General features: G+C 40.6%; 1 protein-coding gene and 1 long non-coding RNA gene across 3 annotated transcripts in view; one reads left to right on the top strand and one right to left on the bottom strand.

The window, feature by feature from the left end:
- Window positions 1–3,967, top strand: part of SYNPO2 (synaptopodin 2) — a 169,342-nt gene extending 165,375 nt beyond the window's left edge. Inside the window, exon 5 of the mRNA XM_040967170.1 lies at window positions 3,334–3,967. Coding sequence (XP_040823104.1) covers window positions 3,334–3,879 — 546 coding nt within the window. The 3' untranslated portion in view covers window positions 3,880–3,967. The remainder of the gene's footprint in view (window positions 1–3,333) is intronic.
- On the bottom strand, window positions 630–20,198 carry LOC121147353. 2 transcript variants are annotated; one of them, XR_005882365.1, is made up of 4 exons: window positions 19,926–20,198; window positions 19,707–19,837; window positions 14,288–14,366; window positions 630–860 (listed from the first exon to the last, which is right to left on the bottom strand). It is a non-coding gene; the product is annotated as an uncharacterized LOC121147353 (long non-coding RNA). The 2 variants fall into 2 exon arrangements; XR_005882364.1 differs by lacking the exon at window positions 14,288–14,366.
- Between the last annotated feature and the right edge of the window lie 4,201 nt (window positions 20,199–24,399).

The raw sequence follows: 24,399 nt of genomic DNA on the forward strand, positions 1-24,399 counted from the left end.
GCTTTCCAAGGCCACAAGCAGAGAGCTGGATGGGAAGTGGAGCAGCCTTCACACAAACTGATGCCCATATGGGATCCTGGCATGTACAAGGCAAAGATTTAGCCACTTAGCCATGGTGATGTGCCCTGTAAATAGCTTCTTCAGGCAGTACAGGCAAAACAAGTCACCCCCTGAAACAGAGGCAAATTTGGATGGCTCAAAGTCTGCAAGTAAAATGTCCCCAGAGGTAGGACTCTTTCAATAATTCATGAAAGTATTCCTTTCTGAGTCTGCCTAGTCCTAAGAGTGAGAAGCCTTCTTCTTTCTGCTCCTGTGTTTCTCCATTCTTGCCTCTCACCTCCAGGGTGCTTGAAGACAGAGGTGGCAAAGAGAGGGGATCTCATGTGACACTGAAGTTGGAGTTTGTGACTCTAGGAGATAAAAATGTCTCTTTCCAAATAAGACTAGTTTGGAAAACTTAAAGCTAACCAAGAACTACTCTAAGAGTTTAACAGAATGTCACAGGACCTGCTGCATTTTTATTCAGTGTCAGTGACTTTTTTTTTTTTTTGCTGTTGTTGTTGTTGTTGCTGCTAAATACAATTTAAATGGTGGTAGGGGACAAAAGAAAGAAGCAACTGGATGAACTGTTATGAGTAAAGCCAATTTAGCATTCCGGTAACAGTTAGGTGCTCTGGTACACAGCATTTACAATCCTCAGATAATAATTCAGTTCACAGTAGAAGTGACAACATCAGACATTCAAATTCCAAAACAGAAGGAACATTGCTGTTATTTTCAGATCCCTTTGGTCATCGTTGGCTTGGAGTCCATCTGATGGCTTCCTTCGGTCAGCCAGCCAGCTAGAGAATGACCTGCACCTTGGGGCAGAGATGGACAAGAGGAAATGACATCAGAGAATGAGATGTGAACTTTTGCTGACATGCATGAAGATTAGGGTTCAGACAGAGACCAGAGACCTGCAATATTTTGGGCATGCACAGAAATAATATGTGTCGAAAGGATGATTTATTTATATCGTGATTGGTTGTCATTTAGGATAACTGATCATTTTCTTCTCCATGCTGAATCCTGTGAGGAATGTGTTCAGCAGTCCACACGAGACATGGGGGAGCAGTGGTCACTGTTCGTTGAACTGATCGCTTTTTCTTCCTCACAGCCAGTATGGCTGCCATTTCTGTCATAGCCAGACTCTACATGGGATCTTGTTCATTTCTCTTTGGAAATCTTTGACTTACTTTATCAAATCCTGCTTCACAGTTTCAATCTTTTTCTGACATGTTTCATTGACATTTATATCGCAGCTGGGAAAAGAAACACCTCTGATCGCTCACCATAGTTTTAAATTTTCTTATTTTGGCTATATTTCAATTCTGAAGATTCACAAACAATGTGGGTGTCAGGGAGAAAGAGCAAAAAATAAATTTCTGTCATTCATCTGGCATTTTGAACATCTTATCACTGCATTCGCATAGTACTTAATACTTCCAAGTTTATTGATAACTATTTCTGTTTCATTTATTAGCCTTGCTAATGTCTGTCTGATTTTTCTGTAGAGCCTTCAATCTCTATCTATTGCTACACTCTCAACTCCATATTGTTTTAAAGACTGTTTTCTGACAAGATTCAGTGGAATCAGAAAACTGTCCCAGAGACTCTAGAAAAATATTGATCTCACTCTTCCACAGACAGGCATAAAAGGGGTATACAGATGTATAATGTGGGAAATAGTTCAATTAATATTACTCAGAAGTTAGAAAGTTCTCTGCCTTTTCTTGTCAAAGTGGGTGAAGAGACTTCCTGAACATGGCCCTCTAAGCTTGATTATGCTGTCACTGTGGAGCTGACCCAAGCCTGGATTATGTGCTTTTGGAAGGCAAGAACTTCATTCTCTTTGTATCTTTAGCTCATAGAAAAGTGCCTGGAAACATTAGGTATTTAGTGCAATTTTCTTTAATGAGTTTTTTTTAAGGCAATACTTACATACTATGGAATAGAAACCAAGTCCTGAAATAAAGGTTGGCTAAGAGTCTAGACGCCGTTTCCACCAATACTATAGTGAAGAGGATTTATGACTAGCTCTGGATAAGAATAGAGACATTAACTAAAGCAAATTTCTGCTAGGACTCCATCATTATTCATAAAGTTTTACTGATTAAAAAGACAGAACTCAGATCTATTATATTTAAACCCACTCTCCTTTTTTTTTTTTCTTCTGTAAACCAAGAATGAACCATTCACCTTCTTTTTGCCTAATGGGGAAAAGCTGAATCTCGGGTATTTTGTTCAAGTCCAGGTGTTGCTATTCACTTGAAAGTTGAGAACCTGATTAAGCTAACACAACTGAAACTGTTTATGAAATCTGAACACAATTTTGAAGCAGGGCAATACCTTTTGTTCAAGAAACACAATGTTTTGATACTTGCAGAATTGACTCATTTCCCCCAGGTGTGCCCTTGCCACTTTTTGGCAGTTTGTTTAAGAAACCAATGCACAACTAAGAATGTAGAAGGAAGTTATGTGGATAGCCAGAAATCAGGGTCCTGGGAAATGTGTAAGTCATAATGGGAGAGAACATTAGAACTCTCAGTAAGCTATATTGTAATATATTAGTCAAGCAGAACAGCTAGCATTCATACAGGAGTACTGAAGGCACACTGGCTCTCAAAGAAACAGGAACATAATGCAGGAAAAGGAAGCTAAACAAATAAAATGAGAGATTTCCTCAGAGATGTGAGCAATGTGTCATGGTGAGCAAATCCAAATTGCTGTGATCTGCACCATAAAAGGAGATTCGGAGAGGACAAAGGCCAACCACTCTAGAAGTCTTGTTCTTGGCAGGTCTTGTTTTTATTTATAATATTGAGTGGAGCAAATTGAAATAGATTTAAGGTTGCTTGGAAAAAGTAAATGACACAGTAGCTTATGATGTGTTTCTAATGTTATTAACTTGCTTTATTTGTTTTGTACCAGGAGAATAGAACTAGAATGAGGGTGGGATGTGGGTATAGGTATGACTGTATGGGGCACACAGAAACCAAGCTGTTCCCCATTGATGACAGGGCTCCTGCCATGGGAAATCATGCCTCAGAAAGATGGCAGCAATCAGTGCTACTGGTTCAGTGGTGAGAGCAACTTAGGAAGGCAAGTAAGGAAAAGGAGTCAAATGGCAGAACAGAAGTAATAAGATACAAAACAGAGATCTCCTATGCTGGCTTGAAGATTAAGCATTGTGAGGTTTGATTCTTGCAGTGGGTGGTAACTATACTTGTATACTTGGTGATCATTATCAGCACATGTGATGAATGAGCTATTTTCATATGTTCATTGTAGGAGTTTGGGCGTTCCCTCTCTGTTCCTGGACAACCAATGCATCCCATCATTTCTACAGCACCTCCATGGGGACACCAAGCTGCCTATAATTATTCTAGCAAGTCCACTAGTGGGCTAGAGAAAGCAACCAAGAGACCAACCCCCTGGGAAGCAGCAGCCAAGTCTCCCCTTGGTCTAGTGGATGAAGCCTTTGGACCCAGAAGCATCCAGGAATCCATTGTGGCAAATGTGGTCTCAGCAGCGCGGAGGAAGATGCTTCCAGGGCCCCCACAGGATTGGAAGGAGAAACTGTCCTGTGGTCCTCAAACCCAGAAGGGCAACAGCGGCTCATTTAGAAAGCAAGAATATAATGTCACAGCCTTAGCAAATAATAATAGTCTATCCAGCAGTTCCCAATATGGTTTCCAGCTGCCATATGGGTATCATAGGCCAACCTCCAGAAATGATTCTGAAATAATGTCCCTGGAGACTAGGTCCGAGTACTGTCTTCCAGTAGCTGATTACAACTATAACCCACACCCAAGAGGATGGAGACGCCAAACATGAAAGATATGAGATCTGATGATGTACACACAATGATTCTTCTTGATGCTCCTTTGTAGGGTTTTTGATGTTTCTGGTAGCTTTGCTTCACTTTTGGTATCTTCTTGTTCTTATAGGTTATTGATCTGAGTTTGTGTGTGTTTATATGATATGCATAGGTGATTGAATAATTTCCTCTTCTGCTGATACACAAGAGAATTTCTCTGAAGAAAAAATGTCATTTTCTGCTTTGACATGCTGACACTTAAATGTAACTCATAATACTAATGACGTTTATATGGAGTAGTCTAATCAATTGAACTCTATTCAATCAAAATGAAACTAAGCATTTTCTTATATGTCACTTAGTCCAGGAAGGAATGAATGGAATATGGTATGCTCATTTTCAAAAGCTGTAGTAACAATGAGAAAATTTCAATGGAAACATGCTATAATGAGTAAGGATTATGAAAAAGGAACTTCTTCAGTGTTATTTCAAGCATTTTTCTGAAACACATTTTATGTCTAATGAGATTCAGATTTTCTTAAGAATTGAAATATAGGAGTTCTCAGAAAAAATAAATATAAATAAATATAATTATTAGATATTTGAAGGATTTGGGGAGTAAATTATGTAATGTGTGTAGAAGTGAAATAAATATAAGATTTATTTCTTCTAACCTATTTTAGAGCCAGCAGCCCAATATAGAAATACAATACGAGTTTGGGTATTCCATTTTGTCACATGAGAAGATTGGATGATCAAATCTCTTATGAACTCTGATATTCTGGGATGCTCTTGTTAGTAAAATGACCTTTGTTGCATTGTTCATGTTTTGTTATTTGTCATAAACCTAGTAGGTTAAGTGCGTCCCTACCTGTACTATCAGAGGTCCCAGAATGATTGCCAGACAGCAGGTTTTGTGTTATGTGTTACATGGAGGGAGAGTTAATGTGAAAAAAAATCTGCTAATGGATTTAAGGTAATGATAGATGAATATGCCTGTTACTATGCAAGTGTAGGTCATGGTCATTTATGTGATTATAGAGAGCATGCCAAAGAAACATGTGCACTTTGCAGTGCTTCTCTAGACAGTTGCAAGTGGGATGTTCAAAGAAAGTTAATCAGCAATTTTCTGACCCATGGCTCCTTACCACGATCATAAACAATCACTTCAAATAACCACTGCTTACTACTCTACCCACAAAGCAATAGAGGACATTCAAAATATTTTAGGTATCTAGCATATTTTTAAATATAATATCTTGAGTCTTCAAAATTTGTTCAGGTTTTCAAATGTGATAATTTTGTGTTGTTTTACTTTGTTGACTCTTGAATTTACCATGTTCTCTTTCACAGAATAAAAAAATTCCATAGTGTAAGTATTCCTTTACTTTCAAAGAAAGGTTTTTTTTTTTTTTAAATAGGTATGTTTAGTAGTAGAACCAGAAAAACATTAATTAGTTCAGTTATATTATCTTAAATTGATATGGTGCTAATTCTGTCAAAGAATAAGATATGATTATTGACTCCCTCAAATTTCCATGAAATCTTAAAAAATAATACCTGATATGTGGATCAGGCCATCAACAAATTCCCAAGAATCCTTCACATAAAATCCTTACTTTGTTCAAAATGTATTGAATCATTCCATATTTGAGAGATTTTTAAGACACGGAAAATTTACTGGAAAAGGTTTTGCTTATTACCATATTCCATTTTATTTCTTTCTCTTACAAGTGTTAGTTATTTCTATCGGTTGGTACACACTATACTTGTCTTGTTCACTAAAAGTTTCATTAGACTCAAAAGAGAGAGAAGCAGATATTATAAAGTTAAATATTATTATAGAAAACTCTTCCTTTGTGCAAATTAGATCAAAAGTGTTTGTATGATCTGAATCAATTCTGTACATCAAAAAATAACATGTGGCAGGAAAGGTGTGCATTTTTCATTCACAAGGAAATGAACTTCCCGTATTTTATTATAAATGAGTGTTTCAAGAAGTCACACTTTGCAGAAGATAATTCTGAATAGCAAAATTTCCACTGTCAAATCAACTCGAAGTGTAAGTATTTTTCTCCATTCTCCTTGAAAATGGACAAAGTTAGATCTCTTGTGCCCAAGCCAATGGATGCAATGGGGCATCTAACACACTGAGATCTGATTCCTACTGATGAGAAAAACTAAATGCTGCTGTTCTCACACAAAGCAAAATAAACTGGTCTGCCTTCTTAATAATACCAAGAAGAGCTGCTGCTTTATAAATAGAGAACATTTTTCTCTTAGTAGCAATCACATGGGTAGAAGGAGCTCATTCTTTATTGTAGATTTTAAAAAACTCTCAGTAAAAATAAAGGGTATTAGTCATAGTCATAGAGGTATTAACTTGGCACTTTTCCTCCATCTTGAGTTTATCCTTGCATGTGTGTGTCCATTATTAAGATGACTTTAAATTTGTCCTGTAGTTTGAATTTTATTAATGCACAGATTCAAGTCCACTTATTTCTGAATGTCTCTCACATTTCGGCACTGTCATGCACATTGGAAAGAATTACCCTAACAGGGCTTCTGTATATACACATATAAATGATTTGAGATTCAAATGTATCGGATGGCTTAGTTATAGTAGCTGGAGAGGAACTATGGGAATGTTTGTTTTTAAAAAGAAAGTAGAATTTCACACTTGACTTCTATAAAGTGGAAGTTACTCCACTGCCTCCACTTTTTTACCTGGAGGTATATTATGTTCTCCCGACTATTAAATGGTTATTTTCACCTCTGTTTATCCAGACTGTATTTCAAGGAAACCTGCTGAACACCAAAATTACACTGGGAAAAATTGTAACTCAAATATCAAGTCAGGGAACTTTTCATTTCTCCGTATTGAAACATTTCTGGCAATTGTTCTTTACCCCAAAGAAAATTCACTGTTATTTACTAGATAATTTTAAATTTTATTTCCCCATAATAGCTTCCAGATACATCGAAAGAATTTCATGCTGGGTTGCACCCTTTTAACTGTTGTTAAAAGTAGCATGGTAGGGGAGAGTTTATTAGGGATCATTACAATTGGTGTAGGACCACAACAACAGGGTTTTGTAACAGGGGAGACAGACTGGACTTAATTCTGAACAAAACATAAGCAAGGAAAGATTTATAGCCAAGGAGCAGACTTTGTGGGGAGCCGGAAAACCACTAAGAGGAAACATCAGGATGGAGGATAGTTTGGCTAAAACAACCTGCCAGAGTTTCTGCTCAGTTGAAGTCAGGCTGACCAGCCTTAATGCATGGAGGTGATTGCAGTGTTGAAGGGTATGAGCAGCCTGCTCAGATGCAGAGGAAATGCAGATGTTGAGGGCAGGGAGGAGGCATTTTTGCTTAACTGACTTAGCAGAGTTGTTTGTTAAAACAAGACTTTGCATGGAAGTCCACAGATGGGCCTAGCAGTAGAATCAGAAGCCTGAGTAAATTTTGGCCAAGCAAAATTGTCACTTTCACATGTGAACATTTCTTTAAAAGCTTACCTGAAAAGTAGGATCAATTTAACATATAAAGTAACAAGTTTCAAATCCAAACTTAACAAATTTAACAAATTCTTTCCCTAACAGTATGTTGAAAATCAATCCTAGGTACAAGTAGGATGATGATAACAGGTGCTGGCAGAGTTGTTAGAACTGTGTTTAACCCTTGTTTTAGTCTTCCATACTTATTGTTTGGGTACTTCCCGTTTTTTGTCCCCATGAGGATGGCCTAGCTTATGCTCTGTAAACTGAAGTCCTCCCCATAATAAAGCATTTTGAAAGTAAAACATTTTAAAAATTACTTTGGATCTTTCATAGAATATTAGAGCCTGTCAATCAGAATGTGAAGTCCCTGGTTAACCAGAGTCACCTAACACAGCTTTTAAATACTTCTTGGGTTGTAAAAATCTAAATAAAATGTCTCTTTTTGGCATTCCAATAAGAAAAAAAATTCATTTTCAAATGGGCCAACTCTTGAAAAATGTACTTCAAGAATGAGAGATATTTTCAAGATTTAAATGAGTAATGACGTCATTAGCACTACACTGTCATAAGATACTATGGAAGAAGGCCTTTCACTCTGAGGAATCCTAGGGGTCAGTAACCAGTGACATTCACAACATGCTCAGATGCGTGTTGTCATCTCCACACGGAGCCAGCAGGCAGCCCTGAGGCGGGGAGAGGGCAGTTCCCTGGCAAGATGCCCAGGAAGAGAGCAGAGGCAAAGCCTTAGGACTTGCCAGTTTGTCCTTAATCGACACTCTAACAGGGGTGTTCAGAATGCCTGACACAATATTAGACTTTTCGTACTTACTAGAGCAGTATTTTTCACAAAAAGGCATCTTGGCATTTATAGTTGTATAAAACATGGCAGTTCCCCCTCTTTAATCACACCATCCTACACAAATCAAGTCACTTCATGAAAGAAGTGACTTAGAAATGTCATCAGAGCCAAAGCCGGCATGGTGGTACAGCAGGTGAAGCCATTGCCTGAGATGCTGGTATCCTGTAGGAATGAGATTTGAGTCCAAGCCAGCTGCTCCTCATATCCCTGGGAAAGCAGGAGTTGGGGGCTCACGGCCACTGCAAGCCTCCTAGGAGAGCCAGATCGATTGCTAGGTGCCCAGGTTTTTGGCTTCAGCCTGGCTTTGCTCTAGCTGGCTCAAGGCCTTTTAGGGGGTGAATTAGCAGAAGGGAGAAGCTCTGTCTCTCTCCGCTTTTCAAATAAACAGATACTTAAAAGAAATAAGAGGAAATGCATCAGTGTGCATCTTCCCCTGGAATGGGTTTCACTGTCTGTAAAGGAGTTAAGGTTTTTCTGTGGCGTTCCTTCCTTCTTGACTTCTCTATAACCTTTCATCAAATTCTCTTTGCTCCCACCCCACCTCCTCCACTTCTCCCTTAAGGAAAAAAAGGCTCAGCCCACCTCAACATTTCACAATCTGTATTTTTGCTCCTGAGGTTCTGAAAAGGCTTCAGGAAAGCAGGACCGCCTTGCCAGGATTGGAGTGTCAGGTTTGCTTTAAACCACCCAACACATTATAATGGATGATTGTAGGCAAAGGCCCAGGCTTACTTAAGCCCAGACATTCCTGAAGAAGCTTGTCGCCATAACTATAAATGTACAGAGGTAGAGACAGAGCTCCTGCGTGGCCTTTCTTTAGCACCACCTAATCTAGAAAAAGAAGTCTTTATTTAGACAATGGAGCTGTATGTGTGCTTTCCAGGGATAATGTCTGGATGCAGAGTTATTTCTAGTGCCCCTGTCGGAAAGGAAAGGGCCGTGCTTTGTACCACCCCAAGCCCTCACCTGGATGAAGCCATGACCCAGGAGTCTGCAAGAGCTTCCCAGCTCCCAGAGCTGCTCCCTGACCTACCCTGGCCAGCTTCATGTCAAAAGGTTGGCTTCATCAGTTTTCTTGTTGTGCTACATGTTACTCCTACCACAGTGCTCTGCCAAACCAGCACATAGTGCAGGGAAGCACATTACCTTAAAAACAAACAAACAAACAAACAAACAAACAGCAAGCTTGTGGGGCAGGGAACCTTACTATGTCCTGCTGTGGGAAATACTCAGCACACCACAGCAAGAGTGCCATACTCCAGGGTGTTTTGCTCTGAGCTCAGACACAAGTCCTTGGATTTTTTTTTTTTTGCCCATTGAGCATTCCTTTACGGTTGGAGTTAGATGATCTCTCTAATTTTTCTTTAAGATAACTAGAGCTGTGACTGGTAGCAACAAAAACTCCCTACGATTTATTGAAACTTGCATTTGCTAGAGGGTTGAAAAGGAAAGCAACCCTAATGTTGTAGTAAAGCAGCCAAAGTTCAAGGCACAGTTAAGCTAAATCCCATATCCACCGTGAACTTGACACAGAAAATAACCCCCCAAAAAAGAGGGGGGTGCAGGGGCTGGGGAAAGAGACGAAGGTGGAAAAGTTTTATGTTCAGCTATATTTCTGATTGTAGCTTTTGGAAAAATCTGATAATTCTAATGGAGATCCAACTGGTTTATTCGTGCTATGTTTGAATATATCTGCATATATGTATCTGCATTTCTTATTTTTCACAAAAAAAGATATTGACACATAAGATGTAACTGATATAATTATTCAAGGTCTAAAATGCCATCACATGGAAGAAAAATCAGAGGTACCAATTGATTCTACCATATTTTTATTGAGAAAGTTGCCGAGGAAGAACACATTTAACTTTCACTTTTCATTGTGTGAATAAATATTTTTCTCTCAAAAATAAGTCTCATGTTGCTTTGTTTTGTTTTTATCATTACTGGTTATAGAATTTTCTGTCTATTCCCAATGTGACAGCAAAATGTTTGAAACGAGGTGATTTACGATGAGCAGGAATTTACTTTCTCCAGGTTCCAGAGGTTGACTGCTTCAAGATCTAGGCACTGGTTCACTCCCAGGTGACTGCAATGGCTGGAGCTGAGCTGATCCAAAGCCAGGAGCCAGGAGCTTCCTCCATAGGAGTGCAGGGGCCCAAGACTTTGGGTCATCTTCCACTGCTTTCCCAGGCTACAAGCATGGAGCTGGATGGGAAGGGGGGCAGCTGGGACACAAACTGGCACCCGTATGGGATCCTGGCACTTGCAATGTGAGGATTCAACCACTGGGTCATTGTGCTAGGTCCTACGGCAGTATTTTAAAGGCTGGATGGTTAGAAGTGAACAGGGCTCATGGGGAGGCCATTCCATAATTTTTGTCAGCATGGTGCTGACAAAGTCTAGGCCACTCTTTACATTACATAAAAAAGTAAGAGTCAGCGAGCAAAGGATTTTATCTTAGAGACCAAAGTAAACTTATGTAAAAGACAACAATCACTTTAGATTTAGAAAACCATTAAATTTTCACCCAGTCTGCCTTTGTAGTACAGCGCAGCCACAGACAATAAGAAAATGAATGCGTGAGGCTAGACAAAACTTCATTTGTGGACATTGAAATGCTAATTCCATACGGCTTTCATAAGCCATGAAACAGCATTCTTTTGGATTGTGTTACCAACGCTTTAAAAATGCATAAATCATGTGTAACTCACCACCTGTACAAAACAGCCTTCAGCCAAATTGGACTCACCGGGTTTGCTCATCTCTGTTATAGGGCAACAAGGGCAGTGATTAAAGGATTTTGAGACAAGATATCGGCATGAGCAAGTCTCTGTTCATTCTGGCAATACTGGGGAAGATAGATTTGGGGGGACACACAGACTGTCTCATCTTTCCACATAAGATCAGCTTTCTTAATAAAGTTGAGAGTAGAATAGTGGTTACCCAAGGTTGGGGAAAAGAGAGGACAGGCAGGAATGGAGAGAAGTTGGTCAGGAGGTTTCATGTGACAGCACCTTAGGAGGAACAAGCTCTGGCCTTCTGTTGCTCCTAAGGATGCCCTTAGTTAATGATACTATATTGTATATTTCAAAATTTTCAATGTGTGTGCCATAAAGAAATGGTAAACATGAACTATAATCAATATGCTTATTACCCTGATTTGATCAGCATTTATTGTATGAAAACTCTGAAATATCACGTTGTATTATGTAAAATTCTTACAATTCTTGTAGATCAAACAAAGGAAATAAAACTTGAAAAATCTTTTTCACATGTAATGCTGTCTTCCCTTCAAGAATATTCTGGTAAATTGGCTAACAGCAGAACGTTCCCTAAGTGGCCTTTGCTTCCCAGTCACTGCCCACCCTTCTCTGCCACTGCACTTCCTCCTCTTATCTGAACATCCTCACTTTTGCAAACACATGCGGTCACTGCCAGCTGCCACCTCTTAACTCTTTCACCAGAATGAAGAACAGGGAATTGTGGTGCGTGACCCACAGCAGCTCACTTCCCTGACTTCTGGGAACACGGTGATGGCTGAGTGAGCACCAGAACGAATGACCTTCCTCTAAGCCATCAACACATGGGAAAGACGTTAGACTATTCATTCGCTGGTTTACAGGAATAACAGTTTTTTTCTTTTTTAAAAGATGCTATGGGCACATAGTTATGCAGTCTTGGGAAACAGAAATGATTAGATTATTTTCCCAAACCATGATTGAAACCTCATCCTTACAAAACAACCTTGAATGTTTATTTCAATGTATTTAAAATTGAACATGCCACAAGATTGCTTTGAAACCAAAACTTCTTTTTGAAACATTAAAAGCCAAAATGTATTAAGAAGTGATGGAGGAAATGACCAGGCATTATTCAAAAGAACAAATTCAAATGGCTAATAGACACACAAAAAAATGCTCAGACTCCTTAGAATTCAAAACAAAACAAAACTCACCACATTGAGCTACCACCTAACTCCAGCGAGAAAGGCCACATTCAGAACTTTACTAACACTGGTTGATGTGGCTATGGGGATAGGAGTGCCCTATTCCACTGTCGGTACTAGTGCAGACTAGTGCAACCACTATGGAAGTCAGCATGCAGAATGCTCAGAAAACTGAAAATTGACCTACTGTATGACCCAGCCATCCCACTACTGGGAATACAGCTAAAGGAAGTGAAATCTGCACATGATAAAGTGACCTGCAATGCTATATTTATAGCAGCACAATCTACAACAACAAAGACATAGAGACAACCTAGGTGCCCATTGAAAGAGAAATGGATAAAGAAACTGCGGTACATGTATTCCATGGAATACTACATAGCCATTACCACTTGCAACAAGGTGGCACCAACTGGGACCATCATATTCAGTGAAATAAGTCAATCCTGAAAGGACAAATACCATATGTTTTCTTGATATAAGGCAACCTTCATGCAAAATACAAAACAAATAGATATATAGGTAAACAAGTATATACATACATTTATCCAGAGGAACTGTATAAGGGAGACTAGCACACCTGGAAGTGAAGATACATTGCATTACGTATCTCTAGTCCCAAATCAAAGGAGGATTCCCAATGAAACTGTTAAATATACCTTCACAGTATCATACCAGATTTTCTACAATTGCCTGTATTATGGTGCCATGATACACTTAAATAGAAGATTATTGTACTTGTGGCTGTTGCTGAAGGACTATACTATCGTAAAAATAAAGGGGGAGGGATGATGTGGGAGGAGACATAGACGTGGAGGGAGTAAGGGGAGAAAGGAATCCCTAAACCTATAAAACCATATCATAGAAAATAGTAACAATAATACAAATACAGAAAAAGAATTAAAACATCAATAGCTTTGGTAGATTTTGCAGACATCACAGACTATCCAACTAGATGGGAACTTAGAAAGTATGTAATACAGGGGGGGGGGTTTAAAAGCCAAAATGAGGCCAGACTTTCTTTTTGTTCAATTTTGTATTCTTCTTTCAAAAAATTATAGACTTTTTTTTTTAAATGGCTGGGCCTCAATTTAAAGTGGCAATATTATCCAATCCTTGGTACAATAACATTTTTCTTTTTTTTAATTAATTTATTTTTATGCAAAGGCAGATTTACAGAGAGGAGGAGAAACAGAGAAATCATCTGCTGGTTCATCTCCAAGTGATTACAATGGCAGGAACAGCGCCAATCCAGAGCCAGGAGCCAGGAGCCAGGAGCTTCTTCCAGGTCTCCCAGTTGGGTGCAGGCTTTGGGCCATCCTCCACTGCTTTCCCAGGCCACAAGCAGGGAGCTGAATGGAAAGTGGACATGAACCAGTGTTTACATGGGATCCTGGCCAAAGGAAGGCAAGGATTTAGCCACCCAGCTATTGTGCTGGCCCTGACAATGACATTTTTAAAAATTGGTGAATTCATTTTTGGGTCACAAGGCACCTGCCGTATGCTGAGTTGAATTAACACTGTTCCAGACACAGCCATGTTAACACCTCTCCTCCCTTCCTATTTTACAGACAGAGGTGACATCATGGACATTTGGAGGGATTGCTTTATGTAGTAGTATATAATTATCTCTGTTCTGAAGTTCTCCCCAAATAAAGAAACATAAAATGAAGGAAAACATTGTAATGGAAGATGTGTAATAATACATGCTTGCCAAAGAGAGTAGCAGAAAAAGCCAGTAATTCATTCTAATTAAAGCAGCCCCATGATCTGAAAACTGCCACTCACACAAATAGCTTAAGTTAAAAAATTACGTGAAAATCTTTTAATACGATGATATATGAACATGCATGGCAAATAAATTCACAGGAGCTAATCATGATGCATTTTCAAAATCAAATCGAAGCTATTGAGGAATGTGTACGCACACAAACAAGGCAATTCTGTCACCTACTCCTCTGATCAATTCTACTTTTATTACACATGTCATTTCAAATGAAGCATCTTATATATGCTTAGGTTTCTCTACTGAAGACTTAGCTGTTGCTTATATATTTCCATATCACTAATATATATGTTGTTTAAACAGTTAAGGAAAATTGACCATAACTTACCTGGATTTTTTGCTCTACTTCATTTGTCCAGTCAAGTATTTGTATCAAGTATTTCCTGGGTGGTAAATACTTTGCTAAGCTGAAAGAGTTATGATGAGAGTGATGATGGTGGTGGTGGTGGTAGTGGTGATAAGAACAGCTGTTCTTTGTAAACAATCACATTGTATTTAACGTCACACTAAAAATTCAGTTGTATTATCTCATTGAAGTATTTTAACTCCTTAAGGTAGATATTGCTACCCCCATCCTACAGATTAAAACATTGAGGCACAGATTGCATAACTGACTATATCATGCCACTGAAAGTAACATACCTAGGATTTAAATTTGGGACTGTTTCTTCCACAGCCTATTCTATACGCACTTTAAATTTTTTGTGTCTTTTTTGGAAGATTTAAAAAATTTATATTTAAAAGCCAAAGTTACAAAGAACAAGAGAGACAAAGAGAAACAGAAATCTCCTATCTGCTGATTCGCTCCCCAAATGTGTAGTGTCCAGAGGCAAGCCAGTCTGAAGCCAGGAACCTAAAGTTTCGTCCAGGTCTCCCATGTGGATGCAGGGTCCCAAGAATTTGTGCCATCACTCACTGTTTTACCAGGCACATTAGCAGGGAGATAGATTAGAAGTGAAGCAGCCAGGATTTGAACTGGTTCCCAAAAGGAATGCTGGCACTACAGGTGAAGTCTTACCTTCTATACCATGGTGCCAGCCTCAACCCAAACTAGTAAAATAACATCATACTATGTATCTTTGTATCTGCTCTCTTTTTCTATAGTAATCGTATTCTGAAACTCCGACTTGTTCATGGTGATCCACTTAAGCTGCTCAAATTGTTTCCCTTTCCTTCTTCCTGGATGCCTAGCTCTGAATTATCAAGCATCAAGCTCTTAACTATAATTCCTGCTACCACTCCAAATGGTCAACAAAATCAATGTATGCAGTCTCATTGTTCATGTCCCCTTCCTTCAGTGTTTGAGAAACACCTTCCTTTTTCTGAAGCGCCATTCTCCTTTCCTAACCTTTGTTCATATTCCAGGAATAGCTCAAATATCATTCTATAAAACATTTCATTATTTTAGTGTTTTAGACAGCCTACGCATTTCCAGAAAACAGCCATGGGTAATGGCTCACCCATGGACTGTATAAGATCTGTGAAATCATATGGTCTGTCTCTGCCAAGACAACCTCAGATGGGATTTGAAATTGAATAATTCTATAGCAGACTAATTTTAAAAAAAAGATTTGTCTGTTTTAATTGCAAAGGCAGATCCACAGAGAAAAGGAGAGGCAGAAAAAAAGATCTTTCATCTGCTGGTTCACTCCCCAAATGACTGCAACAGTCAAAGCTAAGCCAATCCAATGCCTGGATCCAGGAGCCTCCTTAGGGTCTCCCACCTGGGTGCAAGGTCCCAAGGTGTTGAACCATCCTCTAATGCTTTTCCAGGCAACAAGCAAGGAGCTGAAAGGGAAGTGGAGCAGCTGGGACATGAACTGGTGCCCATATGGGATCCTGGCTTGTGCAAGGTGAGGATTTATCCACTGAGCCATCAAGCTGGGCCCATAGAAGAATAATTTGAAATTAATAATTTTGCATGACCTGTGAATGGAAAGGTTGGTAAATCCCAGCTATTGAATGGCTTTATGTGCCTTGTGGGTCTGCATAAGCAATTAGAATTCTCCTCTAAAATAAAAAGGAAACCCTAGGAGGATTCCTAGGCAGCAGCAATCTAAATTTGTATTTTCAGAATTGAGAAAATGTATTAGAAAAGGTAGTAAGAAAAGCACGAAGGCCAATTAGGAAGCTCATGTGGAATTCCAGGCAAACAATGATTAAACTTGAGTAATCAGAGACAGAAGAAATACTGGAAGATTTTCAATGTATTTGGGAGATACTCATTGGGTATTGGAAATGGATTGCATTTGAGAGTTACAAGAAAGGCAGCAGTTACAGCTAATTTGTATATGCTTATGTATTCATCCAATAGATAGATAGCATGTTTTTCACTGAGATAAGGAAGATTAAGAGATAAAGTTAAGGGAGAAAAGTCACCAATCCTGTGCTGCTCACAATGAAATGATATCAAGTGTAGGCATTTTAAGCTTTGTGGAAAATTATTCTTTAAGTAGGAAAAAATGATAGCCAATAATTATTGTCAGATTTTGTTAGATATTAATGAACTTAATCCACATGATAACCCGGAGATAAAATTGCCACTGTAATTTCAGTTTTACAGTTAGGAAAAGTGAGGTCCAAAATAGCTAACTTCCCTCAACATGAACTTACATTTCTACATGTCACATTCAGGATTCAAATCCAGGCAGTGGATTTCAGAGAGATACACTTTTTCATCTCTATACCATAAAAACCAATGTCCTGGGCCCGGCGGCTTGGCCTAGCGGCTAAAGTCCTCGCCTTGAACGCTCCAGGATCCCATATGGACGCCGGCTCTAATCCCGGCAGCTCTACTTCCCATCCAGCTCCCTGCTTTGGCCTGGGAAGGCAGTCGAGGACAGCCCAAAGCTTTGGGACCCTGCACCTGTGTGGGAGACCTGGAAGAGGTTCCTGGGTCCTGGCTTCGGATTGGCATAGCATCGGCCGTTGCGCTCACTTGGGGAGTGAATCATTGGACAGAAGAGCTTCCTCTCTGTCTCTGCTTCTCTCTGTATATCTGACTTTCCAATAAATAAATAAAATCTTTAAAAAAACAAAAAACAAAAACCAATGTCCTGCTGCCAAGAAAGTAATTTCATCCCACTAACTTTGAAATAAAACCCACTGGGAGCCCCCATGCCTCTTCACACATGACATGACAGGACTTAGCTAACACCAGTTTTAATAACCAACCATTCCATTGCTGAAATGAGGCCACTTTTCTTATCATAAACACCATTGAGAGCCACATTTTGTACCAAGTCAAGGGCAAATACCTTAGTAGAGTCTGTTCTCCCCAAAGGCATATTGCTCAGTGTGAGGGCTCCCAGGAATGAACTAACCGGTTCCTCCTCTGCCTGGGGGCAGTCACCTGCAGACACCCACTCAAGTCCACAGCTGCCACCTCAGAAGCTATTTACTGACAGCAGAAAATGAGTGACACACACAAAACTCCAACTCCGTGGCCTCATAGAGTTTGGAAGGTATGAGAGGCAAAAGCCAATCAGCTGGCCAGTCAATCCATCAATCAGTGAAACTAAGTGCAGTAAATGGCAAGGTGTGCTAAATGCAGTACACAAGGCAATGGCATACAACCCTTTCTGGGCAAAGTTTCATTGGCACTGAGACCTGCTAAAGAAAGTAGGGCTTAACCTGGAGGTGGGCCTATGTCTGTTATCCGGACAGAGAAAGAGATTTGCAGAGTACTTCAGAATGGCACTGGAACATCTGTGCCACTTTACCCAAAGGCAGGACCCCAACATTTCCAAAGGAGCAAATGTAAAAATCCTCTGTCTTCACAGTTGGCATTCCAACCCCAATCTCTGTGCTCCTTTCCCCAGGTAATCCAATTAACCAGCAATCATGTTAACCTCTGCCATTTGTGGGTGATGAAAGATAATCTATAGCTAGACTTGATTCCAAATACCTCTTTTGTTTCAACCCTAAATGTATTTGCTCATTAGATTTGCCTGAGTGATTCTCCAACATCTTGCATCCAACACCTCCAGAAGACACCTTGCCTTCCCAGCTTGCCCCTCTTCCTAGATTCTCTACTCAGTGCCTGATACCTCCACTATCCACCCCAAGAAGCATTACCCTGATTTTCTCTCTTAACCTGGCCCTTGTTGACTCCATCAGTCAATAAACTCTGCCATCTTCTCAGTATCTCCCATAATCTGCCTGGCCCTTTGATCACCATTATCACCACTGGATCAGACACGCACCACCTTTCACTTACTCAATTTCAACTAGGCCCTTAGTGTCTTGCTACCAGTATCTTAAGTCTGTTTTTCACACCAGGACCAGAAGCATATTGCAAAAACACACACACCACACTCTCCCTTGCTTTAAAGCCGCCAGTGGCTTTTCACAGTGCACTCCAATAAACTGTCTAATATTTCATCTTTTTTTGCCTTTCATCCTTAACCTCTTGATAAAAACCCCTCTTTGTCCTCCTGTGCTTTGCATTTCACCTCTACAAAACTGCTTGCCATCCCATGAACTCTCGACATGGCTCAAAAGCTCCGTGCTTCCACTCACACTGCTCTCTGTGCTTGAAATACCTTTCAACACATCAGTTCACAGATCATCTTGTCTCAGAAGCTTTTCTTCCTATTAAGCATCCTCTGCCACAAAGTCAAACTGACTTTTTCCAGTTTGTTCACCACTGTTTCTACCGCAGACTCTTTCCTTAGCACTTTTCTTTCTAGTAACCCCACCTGTCTAGTACATGGCTATCCATGTGATTCTTCATAGACACAAATGCCATCATCCATGGGCCAGTACCGACGAGTCACCACCAGCAGGTGCTGTCACTAACTGTTGACAAACAGGAAAGTGTAATCTTTGCCTTCATAACTCATTTACGGTCACAAAGTTACATCTTCCTTTCTGAAAATCACAAGTCCTCCCATGTTCATTTGTGAATGTCACAGATAATAATGAATTTATGTTTCTATTCATGTAGTGTAAGAAACTTGATTGGTTAAAGCCTATTCTAAAGTCTTGTGCTTATTTTCAAATCTGAAATTATATTTTATTATACATTTTTTTCCATATAGATGGCTCAAAGTTGTATGAATTCCAGGCCCTACAATACCTGCACTTACCTCTGGTTCCACCTGTCTTTGGTCACATATTTTTGTAAACAAAGCCTAAATAAAAGACAATAGTCATTCACGGGTGGTGGGGAGGGCAGTTAGCAAATGACGGCACAGGTTTTCTTCTGGGATGGCTGAACTTAGAGCTGAGTTTGAGTGAGGATGGGTCAACGCCATCCCCTCAATGTGCCACTGGAACAAAACACAAGGGTCCTGCTGTTTTCATCCTCTCCTACCACCCAAACTCCTAGAAGAAGAATTCAAAAACAAGGAAGGAAAAGAATGTTGACAAATACTTCAGGAGTAGCAGAATACCATGGTCCTGAGTTACCAGTAGGCAGTGCATCATAATGGCCTACGAAACGTGATTAGATTCATAGCAATCTTGTAACATGATTAAAACTTCAGGGTAGAATGTGTTTGCTGCAGTCAGGAAGAGGACAAGGTGTGCTAGGAGCCACAGGGAAGAGGAAAGGACATGTGACTGGATAAGGAATGTGACCACTGAGTCCAATTCTTCCTTGTCCAATAGCTTCCCTGTCCTTTGAAAAAGGAATGATGGGCTGGGATCTGATTATCCACATTCCTACTCCATGCCACACCCCTCCCTTAGTATTACCCTCAGAATCAAGTCAACACAGTCACTCCATGTGGTAAAAGGCAGACCTAGTGATATGTGACTGGCAGGCAAGGAGTCTGAGTTCAGCATCTGGTTCTTGCTGGATGCCATGAGTGCATGTACGGGTACTGGAGAGATATCCTCTTTCAAGAAGGTGACCGCACACATTTGTGTCTTCCTACAATGTCAGAGTGACTTGTCAAACACACACAAGTCAACCAATCAAAGCAAATGCACAAGGAGAGGCAGTACTGCATATCACTCACATCGAGTGAGAAGAAGAAATAGCAGAGAGGAGTCTGTGGTCTGGTAGGTCCCAGGCACCAGGCAGATGGATGTCAAGTCTGTTGAGGTGGAGGTTCCTTACAACTGATTGCTTGCCAAGTCACTCATCCGGAGTGCTTCTAGCAGTTCTAGTTATCAAAAGTGGGCCCCTGCAAGTCCTAGGGTCAGAGTTGGCCAGGTGCCCTGAGCTGAAGTTCCTCCTTTAGTTGGGTGGAGCAGTCTCTGTGTCTTTTGATATGTCCTCCCTTCAGTTATTCTTGGCACTGAGCTCTGGTTCTGTGTGTGTTTGATTGGTAAGTCCTTCACTGCTCCCATATGGCTTAGCCAGAACTGCTCCACTTTATCTTTCAAAACAGAGTCACTATGGTTACTCTTGTTCATACTCTGCACACTAGGGCAGGAGTTCAGATAGTTATAGTTTGAGGACTCAACCCGCAAAAGTGACCTCTCCCATGATGTAATCATATTTTAATAAGCTACATGTAAATTACGAACAAGGAAAAATTTTATCTAGATTTTGTGATGTTCACATTTCAAATTGATTGGTTGCAGCTGAACTTAAAGCACTCTCTCTCTCTCTCTCCTTGTTTGCTGTTCTGACATCATCCTAGCCCTTATGATGGTATGACCTTGGGAGAGTTCCCTAACACTCTGGGTCTGTGTGCACATCTTTTCATTACCTACAGGTCTATTAGTGATCACTCTCTTGCATCATCCCATACAAAGCAATTTAAAATGTTTCAGCCCTGGCTTGTATAGCCTGCTGACTTGAAAAAGGATTAGAGAGAGCATCATATGTATGTAGTGATACATCTGGTTTTACTCATTCTACAAATATGTACTGCATACCTACTATGCAATAGCTGCAGGTGCACAGCAAGGAGCAAAGCAATGTTCCCCTTACCTTGTCTGGTAGAATGTGTCCATGCACCTGGCACTCTGCCTGTAGTGGCAGAGCCTACCACTGGCTCAGCTAACTGTGGAATCTATCCACTTTGTCACAGTTTGATATGATGGTGATGATGAAGATGAAAAACTTGATTCTGCAGTGAGGTGGTCTGGATTCAAACTCCAGTTTTGACACTTCCTTGAGAACCTTTCTTAATTTCTCTGTACTGCTCTTTTCTTGCCTTTAAATCCAGGCTAACTATAGCAAGTCCACAAGTCCAAGGTGTGTCATCTGACACACCCAAGTTGATTATACGACTCTTCTACCACCCAACCTTGCACAGCTGCTCAGGAGCCAAGCCTGCAGACATGGCAGGACTGCAGGGAGCTTGCTCCATGGCATGAATGTCTAGCTTTAGGTCAGCCCAGAGGGCTGATTCTCTCCTAACTTATATCCTTTAGCTACTGTTCAGCTGTCACACTGAGACTCTATAGAAATCACCCTTTTCCATTTTGGCTCAGAGCCCACTTGATTTTCACTCCCTCTGACTCCTGTGGTTGAAAAAGTTTTCATGGGGGCTTAAAGCATGAATAACTTTAACCCAGATTTCTTCTGTCCCCTTTGTCCCCTTGTCCTGTTCTGTGAGAGGACAGATATCTTTCTCCCATCCCCAACAGTGAATCTGTTACACACACACACACACGAGAGAGAGAGAGAGAGAGAGAGAGAGAGAGAGAGAGAGAAACTAGCACAAGATTGTGCAGGGGTTGCAGCTGTCTACCATCTATCTCTTTGGGATCTTCCCTTCACTAAGAGATTCATGCCAACAGCCTCATGGGACAGCTGCCTCACACCCATGACAACCAAGTTTTGACTTTGGTTGAGGTGAAGATGCTGTGCAATGGGTTACCTTCTCTTCCTTCTCACTCTTTTCCCACATGTTACAACTTTAGAAGTCCAGTGGCTTCCATATGTTCACCACTGATTATTTTGCACTCTGCAATTTATGACACTGCCACCAGAGACTTACTCCCCAGCATCCCTCGCGCCAACCAATCCCAGGGCTTCTTTCACTGTTTTCTTTTTGTCTCAGAATTCTGCTACAATATGTTTATGTAAATACTGTTTGATTCATGCTGGTGAGATGTCTTTAGGCTTCCTCATTTTCTACATAATGGTCTTTTATGAGATCAGCCATTACTCTTTTGGAATTTGCCACTGACTTACCCTGTCTTCTGAGACCCTAACTAGACTTCTTTTAGATCTCTCTTTATACCAGTTGCCATGTGTTTTAGCATCTCCTTCACACACTTGCCTTCTCTTTTATTCACTGAATTTGTTTTGGAATCCATCTTCAGGGTCAGTATATTAATTCTCTTGTGGCTGTGTTTAATTCATCATTAAACCCATACATTCAGTTCTTAATTTCAATCATGCTTCATTTCTAGAAGTTCTGGCACATATGATTTTTGTTTTAAGTGTGTTTGGTTTTCATGTATAATTTTAAGACTCATTTTATCTCTTAAAATACGTAATGCAGACATCTCAGCATTTTTCTGTTTTAATTCCAAAATATGTACAGATTTTCTGTCTTGATATCACTGTTGATATCTTCTTCCCCCTTTTGTGTTGCATATATCTTTACACACAATTTTGATGAATTGCTCATGTGTTTTGGGACTTTAAGACCTAGAGATGATGTAAATTCTTTAACCAGACTCCCATTTACTGTGTCAAGGGTGCTTGTACTACCTGTCTAGGAACACTTGAAATTCACTCTTGGCTTAAGGAGGTCAAGCCACCACACAGAGCTGGAATTCAATTTTCAAGCATAAATGAGGACCAGTTTATGATAATAAATACTCAGGGGATTTTTTTAATAGCTTTGCTTATCACCAGGTTTAATTCAGGTGATTTTTCTTGACATATTAAGGGGAAAGCCCTGTGTATGATGCATGCAGATTTATTTCTGATTCATCCTCACAGTAACAGTACTGTTCTTTTGTGTTCCAACTTTACTGAGTGTGGGACACTCACTAAGCTTCCATTATTAGGGAAGCCATTGGCTTTGCTTGCCATTCATTCCCATAAAAGCGGCATAAGTGAATACCCAAGTTCACCCAGGTCAGTAAATATCCTCAAAGGATTTATTACAGTATTGAGCTTATTGCTTGAGTTTCTATCACTCTTGCTTTATAGTATGAGTACTGTATCCCAGAGATACAATCAAGATTTACAGGCTAATCTTCCACCTTCAAGTGCTAACATTCTATATGGGCACCAGTTCTTGTCCTGGCTACTCCACTTCAGATCCAGCTCCCTGCTTGTGGCCTGGGAAAGCAGCAGAGGATGGTTTAAGTCCTGGGAATCTTGTACGCACACAAGACCTAGAAGAAGCTTCTGGCTTCAGATTGGTTCAGCTCTGGTTGTTGCAGCCCTTTGGAGAGTGAACTAGCAAATGGAAGATCTTTCCCTCTCTGTCTCTCTCTCCATAAATCTGCCTTGCAAATAAAGAGAAATAAACGCAAAAAGAGAGAACGATAGAGAATGAAAGTGTTCTTTTTAAAGATTTATTTATTTTTATTGGAAAGCAGATATATGGAGAAGAAGAGAGACAGAGAGGAAGGAAGATCTTCCGTCCACTGATTAACTTCCCAAGTGGCTGCAATGGCTAGAGCTTAGCAGATCTGAAGCCAGGAGCAGGGTGTCAAGACTTTGTGCCATCCTTGACTGCTTTCCAGGCCACAAGCAGGGAGCTGGATGGGAAGTGGGGCTTCCAGGATTAGAAGCGGTGCCCACACGAAAGGAAACAGCCCAGAAAAGGTAATAGAAAGTGTCCCACTGGCATACATTTGGCATGGGTTGGGGGCAGACCAGGCTGAATCAGTTCACATCATCTACCGGCAAATCCAAGCACCAGAAAAGTGTGGGTTGAGCCAGGTTCGGTCGTGACAAAAGCAGTACACAACACAGAATGCCAAGGTGAAGTTACCTGTGCCAGATGTAACCACAGCACCCAACAGCACACGTGTGAGAACAAGGAAGGGAGGGGGCGGAGATGGCAGGGGAATAAGGGAGGGTTCCTTTGCTGGACAGCTACTCTCACTGGAGAGCGTGAGCTGGGATGGGGGCAGACCAGACTAGGCAGGGCTACAACACCTGTGGACCTCATGAGGACTAGATCAGGGAAAAGCCAAGCTGGGCTGATTGATCCAACTGGTGCAAACAATTAGAGTGGGTTTAGCCACAGCATCAGCTGGCAGAAGCTGGCACTGGGGGCTAGTTCTGTCAAGTTAAACCACAGAACCACCTGGAGAGTGCATAATGTGGGAAGGGGACTGGCCTGGGAGGGCAATAGTGGGCTCCTCCCTCTTGGGTTACCACCTCCACAGAAGGGCATAAAAATTAGGACAGGGACTGGGGTGGCTAGACAGAGAGGCACTCAAGAACATCCGTGAGGGCTGTATAGTTGAGCTGGTAAGATGGAACTAAGCTTTAATATGCATCAACATGTACGAGAGCCAAATAGGATGTGGGACAGACTGGGCTAGTATGCTACACATACT

This window comes from Ochotona curzoniae, unplaced genomic scaffold (genome assembly GCF_017591425.1).
Source record: "Ochotona curzoniae isolate NIBS_2020 unplaced genomic scaffold, NIBS_Ocur_1.0 scaffold_4506, whole genome shotgun sequence".
NCBI classification, from domain to species: domain Eukaryota; kingdom Metazoa; phylum Chordata; class Mammalia; order Lagomorpha; family Ochotonidae; genus Ochotona; species Ochotona curzoniae.